Here is a 17,063-nt window from a genome sequence, read left to right as displayed (position 1 = left end):
CACCCGAAGCGCGGCGCGGCGGCGCGCAGTCGGCGGAGTTTGGGGTCATTTTTGTTCGTTTTTGCTGCCGTGTTTTCACACAATGGTTTTAACTTCGAAGTAAGACTTCACAAAGTATATTTGCAACGCAGTTAGCACCAATTGCATGCCCATTTGAATCGATTTCCACAAAGTCGCCCGCCGCCGCGTCGACTCCCCCAGCTCCGCATGCACCCCCAGCCGCACCATTGCATGCGACTGCTGCTCGAACAGCGAATTCGCCTGAATGCAATTGAAACAATTTAATCAATTTAATGCAAACAATTCAATTTAATGAATTCAAATAATGCAATTCAAACAATTCGAATAATTTAATTCAAATAATTCACTTTAAGTTATTCTGCTTTCTTCCGATATGTGCTGCTTCTCAAATGCGGCTTTACACCCCAATACACTACTGGCGGCTTCTTTCTATCTGCGGCTGCTGCTACAGTTGCTGCTGCTGCTGCTGCTGTTGCTACATCTGCTGCTGCTGCTACTACACTCCTCTGCTGCCGCTGCTGCTACAACTGCTGCGGCTGCTACTCCCCTACTCCTGCTGCCGCTGCCACTACTACACCTCTGCTGCTCCCGCTGCTGCCCCTACAACCCCGCTGCTGCTGCTGCTGCTGCTGCTGCAGCTACCTTTTGGAGGACTTCGTTCATGAGTCCCTTGAGCTTGAGGGCCTCGTCTTCGAGCGCAAGTTGGTTTGGATGAGAATTCTTTTCTTGAGTTTGCAAATGAAAGTCTATTGTGACTGTTTGCTCAAACGACAACAGACTCCGCACGCACACCGCGTACTCCCCTCGCAGAGGCAGCTGCGCACCAGCAGCAGCAGCAGCAGCAGCAGCAGCAGCAGCAGCAACAGCGCACGTATAAGGGCAATTGATATTATTAGTCATCATAATTGTGGGCATAATAATGGGAAATCTAATAATGATAATAATAATTGTAGTTGCAGACACAGTAGCAGCAGCAGCAGCAGCACACAGAACAGCAAATAATGGAGACACGGGCATCAGCAGCAAGAACTGCATGTTCAATTTTAGAGTTTTTTGGGTCGAAAAAAGCGGAAAAAAAGCAGAAAAAGAGAATAAAAGGAAAGAATAAAAGAAATAAAAGAATGAAAGGAAAAAATAATTAAAAAGGAAAAAAAAATAAAAAGAAATAAAAAGCACCTTTGCATGCAGCTGCGCGGTCTCCTCCACAGAAGAAAAGAGCGGCGTCAGCGGCGGCAGCTGCGCAGCAGCAGCAGCAGCAGCACGATGGGAAGGCACTGGCCCTTCCACAGAGACTCTTATGCTGCCGTCTCCGAAGAAGGACTGGTAAGACCTGTAGCAGCAGCAGCAGCAGCAGCAGCAGCAGCAGAGGTGCAGCAGCAGCAGCCGCGGGAACAAGAGCAGGAGCGCCTACAGCAGCAGCACCACGAAAGCCGCAGCAGCAGAGGCAACAGCAGGAGTAGCAGCAGCAGCAGCAGAAAAATCAGGTAAGGAGCAGCAGCAGCAGGAAAATCAGGAAAGGAGCAGCAGTAGCAGCAGCAGCAGCAGCGCGGGAAGCCGCAGCAGCAGGAAAGTTCAAGAGGGATATAAATCAAAAATGAATTAGAAGAAGACAGCGGACTCTTCAGCAGCTCAGAATATGCGTGCAAAAAAACACAAAATCAAAAAAAAAAAGCTGCTGGTCCCGCGCCCGAACTCCACCTGCTGCTGCTGCTGCTGCTGCTCGGTTGCAGGACGGGTATTAGCGGGTCCGCTGGAATCTGCTGCTGCAATAGCAGCAGCAGCAGCAGCTGCTGCTGCTGCTGCTGCAGTTGAAGTGCTGCAGCAGCTGCTGCTCACCCAGTGATCTCGGATTCTTGGTCGGAGCACTTGACGAAGAAGCACTCGCGGGCCTGGGGAGGCAAGTCAAACATGATTGCAGCGGCGGAGTCGGCGAAAAAGAGGATCTTAAGGGAAAAAAAGAAGGAAAAAAGCAGCAGCAGGAGGGAAAAGCAGCGGGATCGCGGACTCATTGTGATTCCGGAGTAAAAGATCAGAAAAAGAGAAAAAAAGATGCAAAATACCCAAAAAATGAACAACTGAAGACTGAATGCGCAAATTCAAGAAACCGCGCGCGCAGAATTCAGGTGTATGTACGCCTCGCGGTGTCACATGGGCGCAGCTCCGCGCCCCCCGAAACCCAATTTTAAATCCAAATTTCGAGGAATCTTTGCGGGATTTTGGGAACTTTGGTCGATAAATTCAGAATAATGGGCTAAAATGCGAAAGACAAGTGCATTTTGTGGCTGGTTTCCCGCGGGTTGCTGCAGATCCGATGAGCTGCAGCAGCAGCAGCAGCTGCGGCGCCTGCTGCCTGCAGCCCTGCAGCGGCGTTGTCTGCGTCGGAATTTGCAAATTAATTCTTTTAATTGAATTAAAATTCAATTTGTCACTTCTTGGAGATAAGTTCCGTGTCAAAGGCCGGCGAAGAAGCCCCCGCCCGCCTCGCAGCGCCGCGCAGCCGTTCGCTATTCTCTCCGCCGGTTCTCGCTCTTTATTTCCCCTTTTAATCTCCTTTTAATTCATTTCTTTCCATTTTCTTCTTTTTTCCAATTCTCCAGCCCCTCAACGAACCCCGAAAACCCCCGATGCATGCAAAGTCGCCTTCGGCTGCTGCTGCGCTTTCTCTGCAAGGGTGTACAGACACCTCACGCCCTTCTTTCTCTCTCCGCTTTCTTCCCTCAACTCCATTTGCTGCTTCCCGACCCGCCGCGCGCTGCAGCAGCAGCAGCACACACCCCGACTCCCCGAGGGCTTAGGGTTTAGGGTTTAGGGTGTAGGGTTTAGGGTTTGGGGTCTAGGGCTGGCGGGCCCGCGGTGTACGTACACCCCAAAGCCCTAGCGCCCTTCCAGCGGCCCCGGGGGAGGTGGAGGTACACCGGAAGAGAAAGAAGAAATAGAAAACAAAAGAGGAAAAGCAAAGTTCAGAAATTAAATAAAATAAAAACAAATAAAACAACAAACTCCAGAAATAAAACAAAATTAAATTAAATTAAATAAAAAAGAAAAAAGAAAACAAACTAACTTCAGGTGTACGTACAGCATGTCTTTCGTCGTTCGCCCTACGCCGCTGCCGGGCACAGAGCCTTTAGTAGACGAGAGGGAGGCCCTGCGCTCTTTGGGTGAGCTAGGGTTTAGGGTTTAGGGTTTAGGGTTTAGGGTTTAGGGTTTGGGCTCAACGCTTAGGGTTTAGGGTTTAGGGTTTAGCTGCCGATCTGCTGCGCATTTGTCGCCTCCTTTCCAAAGTTCCAGACAGCAAAGCCATGCAGTCTCTCCGGGGAATAAGAATAACAGGGTTTAGGGTTTAGGGTTTAGGGTTTAGGGTTGTGCATTCCCCTCAGGGCCCCGCAGTTACGATGCAATCGTCAGAGCGAATATCCAGACCATCCGAAGCAACTTGCAGAGCATTGAAACAAACGTGAGCAAGGGTTTAGGGTTTAGGGTTTAGGGTTTAGGGTTTAGGGTTTGGGATTCAGGGAGTTGTTTGCAGCGCGCAGCAGTAAGGCCTCTGCTGCCAGTGCTTTACGAACTGCTCTTTGGGGGGCTGGGCCTTGACACGCTCCAGGGTTTAGGGTTTAGGGTTTAGGGTTTAGGGTTTAGGGTTTAGGGTTTGTGGGCGCAGCTGCGGAATCTAAACCGCAACTTCATATCTCGCCGAATTGTGGAGTCTTTGCATGACAAGTTGAAGCAAACTTTCGATGTCATTTTGCAAACTGAAACCGCCTTCAAATCGTGAGCCAATTAGGGTTTAGGGTTTAGGGTTTAGGGTTTAGGGTTGTGCATTCCCCTCAGGGCCCCGCAGTTACGATGCAATCGTCAGAGCGAATATCCAGACCATCCGAAGCAACTTGCAGAGCATTGAAACAAACGTGAGCAAGGGTTTAGGGTTTAGGGTTTAGGGTTTAGGGTTTGGGGTTTGGAGTTGGTTTGGAGGGTTTGGGGTTTAGGGTTTGGGGTTTAGGGTGTGGGATTTTGTAGTAGAGTTTGTCTTTCTCTTTATTTTGTGGTTGCGTTCTTTTGAGTTGGAGTTTAGGGTTTAGGGTTTAGGGTTTAGGGTTTGGGGTTTTACATCTAGGGTTTAGGGTTTAGGGTTTAGGGTTTGGGGTTTTACATCTAGGGTTTAGGGTATAGGGTTTTGGGTTTAGGGTTTGGGCTTCCTCCTGATGTGTTAGCTGTGGCTGGTTTTCTGGTTGCTGCAGAGTGCGGAACCTAGGGTTTAGGGTTTAGGGTTCAGGATTTAGGTTTTAGGGTTTAGGGTTTAGCTGTCGGTTTGGCGTGGATTTTACTTGTTTGTTTTTAAATTCAATTTATCTAATTCATTCATTCATTTATTTACTTGTCTGTTGTTTTTTATCTATTTATTTATTTATTTAAACTTTTAATCGATTTAAAAGATTTGCGGCTGCTGTTGCTGCTGCTGCTGCTGCTGCAGATGGCTGCAGGAACAGCAGCAAACCGCCGAGGCAGAAATTGACTCCATAGAAAAGCAAAGAGATAAATTTCTTTTTGAAAAGCTCTTTGCTCATTTTCAAGCAGAAGTAAACCCTAAACCCTAGACCCTAAACCCTAGCTCTAAACCAGAAGCCGTAAACCCTAACCCTAAACCCTAAACCCTAGTAAGCTTTCTTTTCGAAAAGCTTTTCGCGCATTTTCAAGCAGAAGTAGACCCTAAACCCTAAACCCTAGGTTTGATTTTGCTTTAACTCTTTTCTTTTAGATTCGAAGGGTCCAGGACTTGTCTGACCAAGTCCGTCTTGCTGCAGAGCGCACAAACAACCCCGCAGCAGCAGCAGCAGCAGCAGCAGCAGCACAAGGGGAGGAGAGCCGGCCGTTGAGTTACGGGGAAAGTTCCAAGGTCATTCTGGACATGGAAAATGTGAGGATTAAATTGGCAAAAAAATGGAAATAAATGGATTAAATTGTTTCAAATAATATCAATTAATTAAATAATTAGTTAAATAATCAATTTAATTGTTTTTCTGTTTTGTTTTAAATGAATTCTTTCCCGCAAAAAACTTTCCCGCTTTTCTCCACCCCCGTTTTCTGAGGTGTACGTACACCTCAGGCCGGCGCCTACGGCGGCGACGAGACCGACAATTTGTTCATCACAGAAGACTCCAGAGATATTGCGTAAATTAAATAAAATAATTAATTAATTAATTTAATTATTAACTAAATCAATTAATTTAATTAATTTAATCCTTTTAATTCATTAAAATGGCTGTTCCATTTGTTTGATTTGTTTTGCTAAGTCGCGCAGTTCTTCAGCAGGCTTTCATTCGAAATCCAGAGATCATTTATTTCTTTTTTATCTAATTTTTAATTATTTCTTATTATTTATTCATTGTTTATTATTTATTAGTTATTATTTGTTATTGTTTGTTTATTGCTTATTATTTATTGTTTACTGTTTAGTAATTATTGTTGATTAATTCTTATTAAGTACTGTTTTATTTGTTGTTTATTATTCACCATTAATTGTTTCTCTTTTTCCATTTTTCTTTTACTGTTTATTATTTATCACTTCTTTAGAATTGAATTGCTTCAATTTGTTTATTATTTATTTTCCTTTTTGCCTTTTCTGTTTTTTATTATTTCCATTTGTTTGTAGGTTATTAAATAAGTAATCTCTTTATTTCTTTTATCTTTTTAAATTACATTTACATGTCTTTTATTTCGCAATTTGCAATTTATCTATTTTATCTTTTTTATCTAGTGTTTGTTTTATTCTTTTATTTATATTTATCCATTTTATTTCATTCTATTTATTTGTTTTCATTTTAGTTAATTAATTTATTTATCTTATTTTATTTTATTTTTATTTTATTTTTTGCGTGCGCAGGGAGTTTGACTTCGTCTCTGAGAACGACGCGTTGCTGTCTGTAAGAAAAAAATAAAATTAAAATTTAATTCATTTATTTTTTATTTATTTTATTCTAATTATTTTGGAGTTTATATATTTATTATTCTTTATTTTAATTTACTTTTGAAATTTGTGGATTTGTTTATTTATTATTCCTTTATTTTAATTTATTTTCATAATTTCTGAATTTTGAGATTTGTTGCAAAAGATGGCCAAGTGGGATTTTAAGGGATTTAGAAGAATTAAATTTGAATTTAATTTATTCCTTATATGTATGCACTTAAAGAGATTTAATTAAAAGAACTAAATACAGATTTAAATAATTCATATATACATTTAAAGTAATTAAATTTAAACCCATATTCAAATAAACCTTCGATATAAATAAATGAATTGAATATTTGAAATGATTAAATGTAAATTCAAATAAATCTTTAATATATGTATTAAAGATAAGTTTAAATTTAAAATAATTAAAGTTATATTTAATTAATTAAATTTAAATAATTCCTTTTTATTTCAGCAAGCTGTAACTGAAGACCGTTATGAAGGCATTCGGCGAATCCACGCCCAGGTTTCTCAGGTGGGAACTTTTTGAATTCTTTTTCATTTTTATTTCTTTTATTTTTATTTCTTTTTCATTTATTTTGAAATATATTTATTAATTATTATTTGTTTTCAAATTATAAATGCCTTTTATTTGTTTTCAAATTAACCAATTAAATGCTTCTTTCTGGATTTCCCACTTGCTGAGTGGCGGCTCCTCTCCCTAATTTTTCAGTTTTATTTCGTTTCTTTTTTCCTTTTCAATTTTATTATTTTATTTCATTCATTTTAGTTATTTTATTTTATTTTATCTTGTAATTCCTTCAATTGAACTCCTTTTTAATGGCGTTTCACTTAGAACTGGATTTGGTGCACGTTGCTGGGGTGTACGTACACCCGGCTTGCCCGGGAGCGCTCGCGTCGGTTTCTGTTCGAGTTTTGCGAATTTGAATTCTTTTTGTTTCATTTTAATTTGAATTATGAAACGTTTAATTTAAATTGTAATTTATATCGATATTTGCTGCTGCTGCAGGCCAACAGCATCTTCAAAGACCTCGCAAATCTCATTTTCTCCCAAGGCGAAACCCTTAACTCCATTGAGACGCAAATGCAGGAGGCCCACGCCCACTCCAAGTGGGTCTTTAAAAAGATCTTTTTTTTATTTCTTTTTGTTTATTTTATTTCTTTTTATTCATTTTATTTCCCTTTATCTGTTTCATTTCTTTTTATTTATTTTATTGCTTCCTATTTATCATATTCTTTATTGTATTTTATTGTTTTATTTCTTTTTTGTTTATTATCTTATTCATTTGTTTGCTTCTGTTTTTTTGTTTACTTGTTCACTTATCCATATCTCCATCCATTTACTAGTATTTATTTCTATGTTTATTGTTTCTTTTTAATTAATTAATTATTTCACTAATTAATTGACTTAATTTATTTATTTATTTATTTATTTTTAGATCTGCTACGATGGAGCTGCGGAAGGCGAGCCGAAGGCAGCAGCGCTCAAGGCAGAGGCAAGGAGCTCCTATTTAATTTTTAAGTTTCAGCTTTTTATTTATTTATTTATTATTTATTTGTCATTTATTCATTATTATATATTTATTTATTATTATTTATTTGTTTTTCATTTGTTTATTTATTTATTAATTCGCTTTTAGGCGTTTTTAAATTTCTTTTTGTCGTTTTTAAATTGCATTTTTCGATTTCTAGAAGTTTCAATTTTACTTATTTTTGTTTTCAAATTTCTATTTTAATTTTATTTTTCTTCATTGTAATTTTAATTTTAATTTAATTTAATTCAATTTAATTTCCACTTTTGCTTTTTAAAAATATATAAAGTGCATTTGATGGGGTGTATGTACACTCAAGTCATGGGCCCTTTCATTGGCAATTCCTTTCAATTCATTATTAATTTATTCCCAGAATGGTTTGCTGCTCTTCTTTTACTCACCATTTCTGCTTCTGCTGCTGCTGCTGCTGCTGCTGCTGCTGTTTTGGGGCGTGGGCTGCTGCAGACGGTGCTTCCTGACTCTGTTCATTTTCGTTTTATTATTTTTGATTTTATATTCTTTAAACATTTTTTCTATTTTCTCTTTTTTGCATCCAACTGCTGCTGGCACGGAGCCTCTTGCTGTGGCTTCAGTTGAGAGCCGCAGCAGCGCTGCTGCTGCTGCTGCTGCTGCTGCTGACGCGCCAGCAGCAGCAGAAGCCCCAGCGGCAGCAGCAGCACCGGCAGCAGCAGCAGCAGACCGGCTGCAGCTGCTCTATGCCCCTGCTGCTGCAGCAGCAGCAAAAAACGCAGCAGAATTAGCAGCAGCTTTCAAGCCGCAACTGCCGCCTCCCTAGCCACTGGAGACACAACAGCAGCACAAAGGAATAAAGAATAAAAATAAATAAATATATTTATTGTCAAATAAATATGTATTCAAAGATCAGCTGCTGCTTATTTGAGTGTTCATGCGGCGTCTAGATGCGCCCTTGCTGCTGCTGCTGCTGCTGCTGCTCTTTGTTGCGTCTCTGTTCTTTCTAGCGCGATTTCCTGTTGCTGCTGCACTCGCAGCAGCAGCACAAGCAGCAGCAACTGCTGCAGCAGCGACTGCGACTGCAGCAGCAACTGCAACTGAAGCAGCATTTATGACTGCAGCAGCAACTGCAACTGCTGCAGCAATCCCTGCTGCTGCAGCTGCAGCAAGCTGCTGAGGTGTTTTTCAGTGCATTATGTCAATTGTGCGCTCGGCAGCTTCTGCTGAGGTGTATGTACACCTCAATATGGAAGCAGCGAATCAAAGCAGCAGCAGCAGCGGCAGCAGCTGCAACTGCAGCAGCAGCAAAAATTCATTGCTCAGCGTTTTTTTCTGTAATCTTTGGCTCCTTTTAGGCCGCTGCAGCAGCAGCAGCAGCGGCAGCAGCAGCTGCGGCGGCGGCGACGACTGCAGCAGCAGCAACGGAAGCTGCAGCAGCAGCAGCAGCAGCAGAGCCAGTTGACTTTCATTTTAAACTAGCGAAAGTGTTAAATGTCTCTTTTTGCTTTTTTGTATTTCCTTTTAGTCTAATTAATTTCTTTGTATTTGTTTCATTTCTTTATCTATATAAAGGGGAAAGGAAGTGTTTAAAAATAATAAAATCGAATAAATGAAAACTTCATCTGCAGCCTTGCTGAGTAAATTTCCATATGGGGAAAATAATAATACTCAGATTCATATTAAATGCAAATTTGCAAAGTCGTGAATAAATTTAAGTGCATTTAAATGCATTTAAATGCATTTAATTTTATTTGTGAGCTTGTAGAAGACATTTAAATGCACTTAAAAGCATTTAAATGTCTTCTACAAAGTCGTAAATATCTAATTTGCAAATTCTGCCCAAGTCCGTGGGGTGTATGTACAACCCACGCCGAGAAACAACTAGAAAAAAGAAATAAATCAGAGCACTAATTATTCATTTCCGATTCTTTTGCGTATTTCAGCCCCAGGTTTTCCCAGCTTTTGCTGACAACCTTCCAGGGTTTAGGGTTTAGGGTTTAGGTTTGGAGCACTGAAGCGCTTGTTGAATTTGTGTTAGTTCAATTTGGGCGCGGGAAAAATTACCAAAAAGTGGACAAATTGGCATTTAAAAGAATTAGTTAAATGCAAATTTAAAAGAAGAATTCAATTTATGAGTTTTCACTTTGTTGAATAGTTGCAAATATGAACAACAAGAGGAGACAACCCGAGAAACGACGGGAAGTGATAGGAAGGTGCAAGTAAATGAACCTGTGGACTTTTCTTTTTCTTCGTTTCTAATTTAAAAAGGATTTAATGATATTTTGTTTTATTTTTTGTTATTGAGATGATTTGCATTCACCAAAAGGACTGTCAGGGAGCGGAGTCCAGTGGTGCGTTGGCGGTTCGGGATTGCGGCGGATCGCAGCGGATTTGGGGTGAAAAAAGGAGTTTTGGAGTTAAAAATGGAACAAATGAATTAAATTTGATTAATTTTTTATTTGAATTTGCAAAATAACAAAAAGAAGCGAAGAAATCATGAAATAGACGGCGAGGGTTGCGCTGTGCGGGTCACCGGGTGTCAGTCCGTTGCCCAGCGCTGCTGCTGCTGCTGCAGCACCTGCTGCTCGGACGCGCGTTTTGAGGGAAACGGCGGATCAAATGGAGAAACTTCTCAACCATTTATTTAATTTTGCATTTTGGCGAAATCTCATCAAAGAATTGTCTCATTTTCCGGGTTTTCAGATCCCTTTCGCGTGCGCCGAGCTCGCCGTACGTACTCAACTCCACTCCTCGTCGGACGCTCTCTTCAGCTTCGTTTTCCGCCGAATTTCCTTCTTTTTTCTTCAAATTCTTTGCCCCTTGTCCTCCAAATTGCATTTTCCATTCATTTCTCCCTCTAACGCGCGATTAGCAGCCCGGATCGCGGCAGATCGGCGCCAAAATGGTGCGGTTCAGCTTTCTGGTTCTGCCCACGGGGGCGCTGCTGCTCGCTACCCCCACCCAATTCGCCGCTGCACAATCTCCTCTGGATATTCTCACCAGCACTTTGACGGATATCGGAAGAGCCATTTCTCTTCCCTTCTACGCAGTCTTGCCGGGCTGGCCCTTCGACAGGGAGGTAAGCTCTTCGACTTGCAAAACTTGCAAACTTTCTCAACTTCTCCAGTTTTCTTCTCTTTTCGACTGAAATACTCTTCATTTGAATTAATTCGGCAAAATTAATGCGGAATAGAACGTGTAGAAAGACTTTAAATGTTCGCTTTGCTCTCGTGCAGAATGTCGAATCACTTCGTCTCAAACGCTGGCAAATGGGCACTTCGACTTCTTTTCTTCTTTTATTTCAGTTTAATAAATGCATTAAGTTGTTTTAAACTTGTTTTGCTTCATTTGGAGGCCTTAAAGCGCCTCGAATGAGAGTTTTTTCCGATTTTGAATTTTGCGAATTCCGTGCTGCGCTGTACAGACACCCGGAGACAGGGCCGCGGCGCCCCCCACACGCCCCTCCCCCGGACAACAGAGCCGCAGGGAAAAGAGAACACCAGCAGCAGCAGCAGAGACTGCAGCAAAGGAGCCGCAAGAGGCTTCAGAGGAGCAGCAACAAGCAGCAGAAGAGCAGCAGCAGCGACGAACTGTAGTTGAAGGAGCAGCAGCTCAAGCAGCAGCAGATGCAGCGCAGCAGCGTTATGTAGAAGCGCCCGAAAGAGAGAGGGAGAGAGAGCAACAGCAGCAGCAAAAAGAGAAGGAACAGCAGCAGCAGCAAAGAGAGAAGGAACAGCAGCAGCAGCAAAGAGAGAAGGAACAGCAGCAGCAGCAAAGAGAGAAGGAACAGCAGCAGCAGCAAAGAGAGAAGGAACAGCAGCAGCAGCAAAGAGAGAAGGAACAGCAGCAGCAGCAAAGAGAGAAGGAACAGCAGCAGCAGCAAAGAGAGAAGGAACAGCAGCAGCAGCAAAGAGAGAAGGAGCAGAAGCAGCAGCAGAAAGAGAAGGAACAGAAGCAGCAGCAGAAAGAGAAGGAACAGCAGCAGCAGCAGAAAGAGAAGGAACAGCAGCAGCAGCAGAAAGAGAAGGAACAGCAGCAGCAGCAGAAACAGAGGGAGAGGGAGGAGCAGCAGCAGCAAAGAGAGAGGGAGAGGGAAGATCAGCAGCAAGAAAGAGAGAGGGAGAGGGAAGATCAGCAGCAAGAAAGAGAGAGGGAAGAGCAGCAGCAGCAGGAGAGAGAAGAGCAACAGCAGCGAAGAGAACGTGAGAGAGAAGAGCAGCAGCAACAAAGAGCAGACAGCCAACGTACGGCAGAAGCAGCAGCAGCAGCAAAAAAAGCAAAAGAGGAGAGAGAGAGGAATTCCGAAGAAGCAGGAGCAGCAGAAGCTGCTGCTGCAGCAGCAAGCACAAATGCCTTCCTAGAAGCAACGCGAAGCTCCGCCGCCTCCCCAGAAGCCGAACGTGCTGCTGCTGCTGCTGCAGAGCCCACAGAGCGAAAAGCAGCAGCAGCAGCAGCAGAAGCAGCAGCGGCGGGAACGGAAAAGACCGTAAATGTGGCAGAGGAAGCAGAGCAGCAGGCCGAGCCTGCGCAGTCACCGGAGCAGCAGCAGCAGCAGCAGCGGGAAGAGAAGTAGTGGAAACTGTAGTGTATGAATTGCTGCACTTGAAGAATTTCTTTTTCTTGAATTAAATTAGGATAATTTAGAATTAATTTCCATTTCGAATGCTCTTTGCAGCAAAGGCACACTTAAAGGGCGGAAACCCTTCATCTTTAGTCTTCATTTCCTCACTCGTGAAGAGGAAATTCAGGTTTTTAGAAAACAATCTTTCCTCTTTGCGAGAACTCAGCAAGAACTTTGCAATAATTCAATTCTTTCTTTCGTATTACACCATTTGCCTCCCGGCGATTTGGTCCATTTCCTCGTCGCTTTCCCCCGCTTTCCAGCTCTTTTCAAAAATTCAAGTTCTGCGGGAAGCAAGTAGAAAAAGAAAATGTAGTTTAAATCCATCTCGAGGCAATAAATTTGATTCAGAGTTGCTGAGTGGCTTTTGTTTGCTCCTGCTTCCCCGCGAATTCCAAGAAAACTGAATTTATTCAGATTTCCCGGAATTCGCTGCAGTTGCAATTCCCGTCAGCTGTCTAGACACCTCCGGCGTCAATTGCAAGTCGCAGCGCCTGCAGTTCGTCACTTCATTTTTTGTTGCAAAGCGATGTTCAAATTTTGGCGTTTAATTTGTCTTGAGTTGTCTGTCTGAAAAAAGACTGAAATTGGCGTAATCAACTTGTGTTGAGGCAGTTAAGACTATTACATCTTTGATAAGTGTCGATTCAGCTTCCTATTTTGACTGAGTGCGCGACGGCCAGCAACTGCTCGCGCCCAAGCCTCCATTTCCTCCTAAACCGGAGCCCAGGAATGACTTTCTTCGAATTTAATGCTAAAAATATATTTTATTTTCAACTTGCACGCGAATCCGTGTATTTGATCTTCATCTTGACTGCGTGAGCAGCAGCGGCCTCCCAGGAGTGGCTGTGGCCCCCCAGGAACCAGAAGCAGTGCAGCGCGTCCGTCGGCTCCGGCGTTTTCTCCGAGATTTAACTCGTAAGTCCGTTTAAAAGTATATTTGTGCAAATAAAAGCGAAAAAAAGATATATTTAGCGGGAAGACGCGCGGGAGCCGCTCGGCAGCGACCCCCCTCCCACCGCTCCACCACTGCCTACTACTGCCAGGAAAGCCCTGGAGGGGAACTTCGCTTTCCTGCGACGATTTCTTTTTCTTTTCAGAAAATTTGAAATACTTTTTCCCTTTTTAGGCTTTCTGCTGCTTCTGGAGGCCTCGAAGCTGCTCTTCGCAGCCTCCCGCTGCTGCCGACTGCAGCTCCCAACTTGAATTCCGTCTTTTCGTCTTTGCCTTTCCGCCCCTTCTTCCGGTCTTTCCGCGGCCGCTCTTCTGCGCCGGAGCCTCGCAGGCTTCTGCGGCTTCGCGGCTCGGGACTGTGCCAGGGATTCGGACCAGGGTTTAGGGTTTAGGGTCTAGGATTAAGGGTTTAGGGTTTAGTTCAACTTTTCTCCCAAGCAAAACCTCCCCCCATGCTGCCCCGCGCCCCCCCCCGCAGGTAAAGCTGCGCAGCTTCGGAGGACTGCGGAGGTCTTCGAGCTCGCGGCTCGCTGAGGTGTACGTACACCCGGAGATGGCCAAGCAAACCAAGCAGCAGCCCCTGGCGGCCCTCGACACCCCACAACAGACATGCAGCAGCAGCAGCAGCTCCATGTCTAGCGAGGCAGCAGCAGCAGCAGAACGAGACCCAGAACTCAGCCGGGCGGGCGACGCCCCGGGGGGCCCCCCTGGGGTCCCCCCGGGGGGCCCCCCAGGCCCTGAGGAGACGGACAGGCTGCCACTGAGGGCCGAAACCTTTCTCAACTTTGTTGACCCCTCGACGCTGCTGCTGCTGCCCCCCAGGGAGACAGCAGAGGCTCTTGTGCGCCAACACAGGGAGCGGCTGACGCTGGCCAGGCAGCAGCAGCAGCAGCAGCAGCAGCAGCTGCAGCTGCAGCAGCAGCATCAAAGGGGCGCCTGCACCTGTCCCCCGCCGCACAAGCGTCTCAGGGGCCCCCGTCGCGCCGCCAGCTGCTGCGCCGCCCGCCTCGGCCCCCCGCTGGGCCCCGCCCTGGGGGCCCCCTCGGGGGCCCCAGGGGGGCCCCCAGGGGGGCCCCCAGGGGGGCCCGCAGGGGTGGCCCCGGCGGCGGGTTCGAGCCCGCCGCCGCTGCTGCCGTGCAGCGAGGAGGCCCCGCTGCTGGCGCTGGAAAGAAGCATCGCTGCGCGGAACACGCTGCACCGGCTGCGGCACCAAGTGCTGGAGCTGCCGAGGCCGAACCGCCACGGCGTGGGGCTGATCTACGGGGCGCGCATGAGCAGCGACGACGGCCACGACTACAGGTGAGGAGAAAGACTTGAACTGGAGAGCGGCGAGTTGGAAGCCGCGCCGCTAGGGGGGCTGCAGCGGGGCTGCTTCGAGCGGCGCTGCTGCTCGATTCTGCACTGAGGTCGAGTGGCTGGGGGGTTAGTTTGAGAGTTTGGTCTTTGCGGATAGCTGTGGAGTTCGCGGCGTGTGCGCGGAGTGCTGAGGGCTGCTCAGAGTCATCTACTGGGGCGAGTTGTACGGCTCGACGAAGGAGGAGAAGGCGATCCACAAGAGAAATGCGCAGCAAGTGCGTTATTTCCCACTAGAATCGAAAATAAATCGCAAAATGCTGCAGACTTCCCCGCGAAATAATCCAAGTGCCCCTAAAGAGGACCAGATCGCTCTGCTTTCCACTTTCCGTCGGCGCGCCGGCGAGCTGCCTATACACCCCAGAGTGCGCCGGGTGTATCTGCAGTTCCGAGCGCTCATCCGCTCCCTCGTGGAAGCTTCGCCCGACAAATGTTTGACAGTTCAGCAATTGGTGCTGGACTTGGACATCAACATGAGCAAGGGATGGGTGCACTTCGCAAAACTTTCGCTCCCCGGAAAGTAAAGGCCCAAACCCTACACAAACCCAAACCCTAAACCCTAGAGGCGCGGACGCCTCAGCCAGCCAAACCCTCCCCCGTAAACCCTAGTTTCCCAGCTTCCTCTATCCATAGTTAAAACCCTAAAAGAGGTTTTCCTTGCCCTCTGGGGCTTCAACTCTTTTCTCTTGCGTCTTTTCCATTTCGAATTTGAATTGGCTTTGCCCCTGGCTTGTTTTGAATTTCCTTTTCTCCCGCCTTCTCGCCTTTGCGCAGACACGACCCCTACAGCGAATTTCTCTTGCGGAGAAAACGCGAAGAAGCGCCAGCAGCCCAGCAGCCCTCTTCGTCTTGAGCAGCAGCACGCAGCAGGAAGGCTGCAGCAGCAGCAGCTGCTGCTGCAGCCAGCAGCAGCAGCAGGGGAATCTGCTGCTGATCCTCCCCCTCTCGCCAGTGCGCCGCCATCCGTTGTGGCTCTTGCTGCAGCTGTGTTCCTGCTGCAGCTGTTGTTGCCGCAGCTGTGGTTGCTGCAGCTGTTGTTGCTGCGGCTGTTGTTGCTGCAGCTGTTGCTTGCTGCCGTTGTTTTTGCTCCTGCTGGTGCAGCCGCTGCTGCTGCTGTTGCTGCAGCATGAGGGGTCTTTGCTGCGTCTGCCTTTTTTCTTCGGCCTTTTATTTTGCTGCTGCTTCCCTTGGCCCCCTCTGCGTCCTTTTGCAGTGTATGTACACCTCAACTGCTGGCTGTGTCTATTTGGCTTCCACTTAATGGAAAGACCTCCACAATGTGCAGATTCAAATGTGAAAACAAAACAACTTTTTTTATTTATTCTAACTTTTTATTTTCTTCTTTATTTGGTATTTCCAGCATAGCCTAAACGCACAACTTAGAAGCAGTTCTTTTCCAAACACTCTAGCTGTACATCGTAAGAGGCACACAATTCAATTAGCTGCTGCTGCAGCTGCTGCTGTTGCAGCAGCTGCTGCTGCTGCAGCAGCTGTTGCTGAATCAGCGCTGTTTTCCACGTGTGAAGCGGCAACTACGTGGTGCGCAGAAGCAGCAGCAGCTGCTGCATCACTGGAGCTGCTGCTGTTGCATCAGCAGCAGTATCGCTGCAGCAGCAGTATCGCTGCAGCAGCAGCATCAGCTGCTGCTGCTGCTGCTACCACCTCATTCTCTGCGTGGCAAGGAAGTTCGGCAGCTTCCTCCTCAACTCCTTAAAGGACTTAACGTGCATAAATGCTTTTTTCTTTTTCGGGTCTTCTTCATTTTCAGGACAGTGGGGCCCCCCAGGGGCCCCCAAGGGGGGCCCCCAGGGGCCCCCCCAGGGGCCCCCCGTTCTCCCGAATTCGATATCTTCGTTTTGGTATATTCGCCTTAACTTTACTAAGGCAATTGCTGGCCATTCTTTGCCAGTTATAAATAAACGCAAGGATGTATTTGAAGCAGCAGCAGCAGCAGGTGCAGCAGCAGCAGCAGCAGCAGCAGGTGCAGCAGCAGCAGAAGCTGCTTCTGGGGCAGCAGGTTCGTCAATTGCGATCGCCACGCCGTTCGCCACGCGCCGCCCTCTGTCGTGGTACTGCAGCAGCAGCAGCAACAGCAGCAGCAGCAGCAAAATTAACCGAGCAACAGCTACAGCAGCAGTAAGAGCCGCAGCAACACAACAGCAGCAGCAGTAACAGGAGGAGAAACAGCACCAAACGCAGCAGCCGCAGCAGCAGGCAGGAACACTTAATAAGAATAGGAGTAGACAATAATGCAGAACAAATCAGCAGCAAGACAGAGCCCCCGCAGCAGCAGCTGCTGCTTTTGCTGCTGCTGCTGCTGTTGCAGATCACCATGAGTAGCATCATCACCAGCAGCAGCGCATCAGAAGCATCAGCAACCGCCACAGCAGCAGCAGCAGCATTGCAGCAGCATTGCAGCAGCAGCAGCATTGCAGCAGCAGCAGCATTGCAACAGCAGCAGCATTGCAGCAGCAGCAGCATTGCAGCAGCAGCAGCACCACCACCACCACCTTTTCGACGAGGGGGACGCCCGCGAGGGAGACTAGGGCGAGGCAGTGTCCGGAGCTGGGGTGTATCTCCACCAGGACGGGAAGTCCGAAGAGATTTGCAAAAAGAGAATTTTTATTTTTATTAAAAGTAA

The 17,063-nt window shown here is 46.2% G+C and overlaps 5 protein-coding genes across 5 annotated transcripts in view; 3 read left to right on the top strand and 2 right to left on the bottom strand.

The window, feature by feature from the left end:
* Positions 1-75: 75 nt before the first annotated feature.
* On the bottom strand, positions 76-2,030 carry ETH_00006240 (uncharacterized protein; the record flags this gene model as incomplete). The annotated part of the gene is made up of 4 exons (XM_013376183.1): positions 76-261; positions 664-837; positions 1,198-1,351; positions 1,858-2,030. The coding sequence occupies 4 exons, from the start codon at positions 2,028-2,030 to the stop codon at positions 76-78; spliced, it is 687 nt and encodes a 228-aa protein (XP_013231637.1).
* A 1,070-nt stretch (positions 2,031-3,100) lies between these two features.
* ETH_00006235 (SNARE domain-containing protein, putative) lies at positions 3,101-7,504 on the top strand (the record flags this gene model as incomplete). The annotated part of the gene is made up of 10 exons (XM_013376182.1): positions 3,101-3,179; positions 3,399-3,475; positions 3,680-3,789; positions 4,490-4,595; positions 4,775-4,933; positions 5,123-5,187; positions 5,900-5,939; positions 6,444-6,503; positions 6,999-7,099; positions 7,429-7,504. The coding sequence occupies 10 exons, from the start codon at positions 3,101-3,103 to the stop codon at positions 7,502-7,504; spliced, it is 873 nt and encodes a 290-aa protein (XP_013231636.1).
* Positions 7,505-10,396: 2,892 nt separating this feature from the next.
* Positions 10,397-12,067, top strand: ETH_00006230 (uncharacterized protein; the record flags this gene model as incomplete). Its single annotated transcript, XM_013376181.1, has 2 exons — positions 10,397-10,573; positions 10,919-12,067. The coding sequence occupies 2 exons, from the start codon at positions 10,397-10,399 to the stop codon at positions 12,065-12,067; spliced, it is 1,326 nt and encodes a 441-aa protein (XP_013231635.1).
* A 1,555-nt stretch (positions 12,068-13,622) lies between these two features.
* Positions 13,623-15,275, top strand: ETH_00006225 (uncharacterized protein; the record flags this gene model as incomplete). Its single annotated transcript, XM_013376180.1, has 4 exons — positions 13,623-14,368; positions 14,568-14,640; positions 14,809-14,942; positions 15,197-15,275. The coding sequence occupies 4 exons, from the start codon at positions 13,623-13,625 to the stop codon at positions 15,273-15,275; spliced, it is 1,032 nt and encodes a 343-aa protein (XP_013231634.1).
* An 802-nt stretch (positions 15,276-16,077) lies between these two features.
* Positions 16,078-17,063, bottom strand: part of ETH_00006220 (uncharacterized protein) — a gene marked incomplete at both ends in the record, with an annotated part of 2,276 nt that continues 1,290 nt past the window's right edge. The window contains one exon of the mRNA XM_013376179.1: positions 16,078-16,494. Within this exon, the coding sequence (XP_013231633.1) occupies positions 16,078-16,494 (417 nt within the window). The remainder of the gene's footprint in view (positions 16,495-17,063) is intronic.

This window comes from Eimeria tenella, genomic scaffold, assembly GCF_000499545.2.
Source record: "Eimeria tenella Houghton genomic scaffold, Eth_scaff32, whole genome shotgun sequence".
Taxonomy (NCBI): Eukaryota; Apicomplexa; class Conoidasida; order Eucoccidiorida; family Eimeriidae; genus Eimeria; species Eimeria tenella.
Note: the sequence above shows the minus strand (reverse complement) of the source record. Positions and strands in the feature narration are given on the sequence as shown.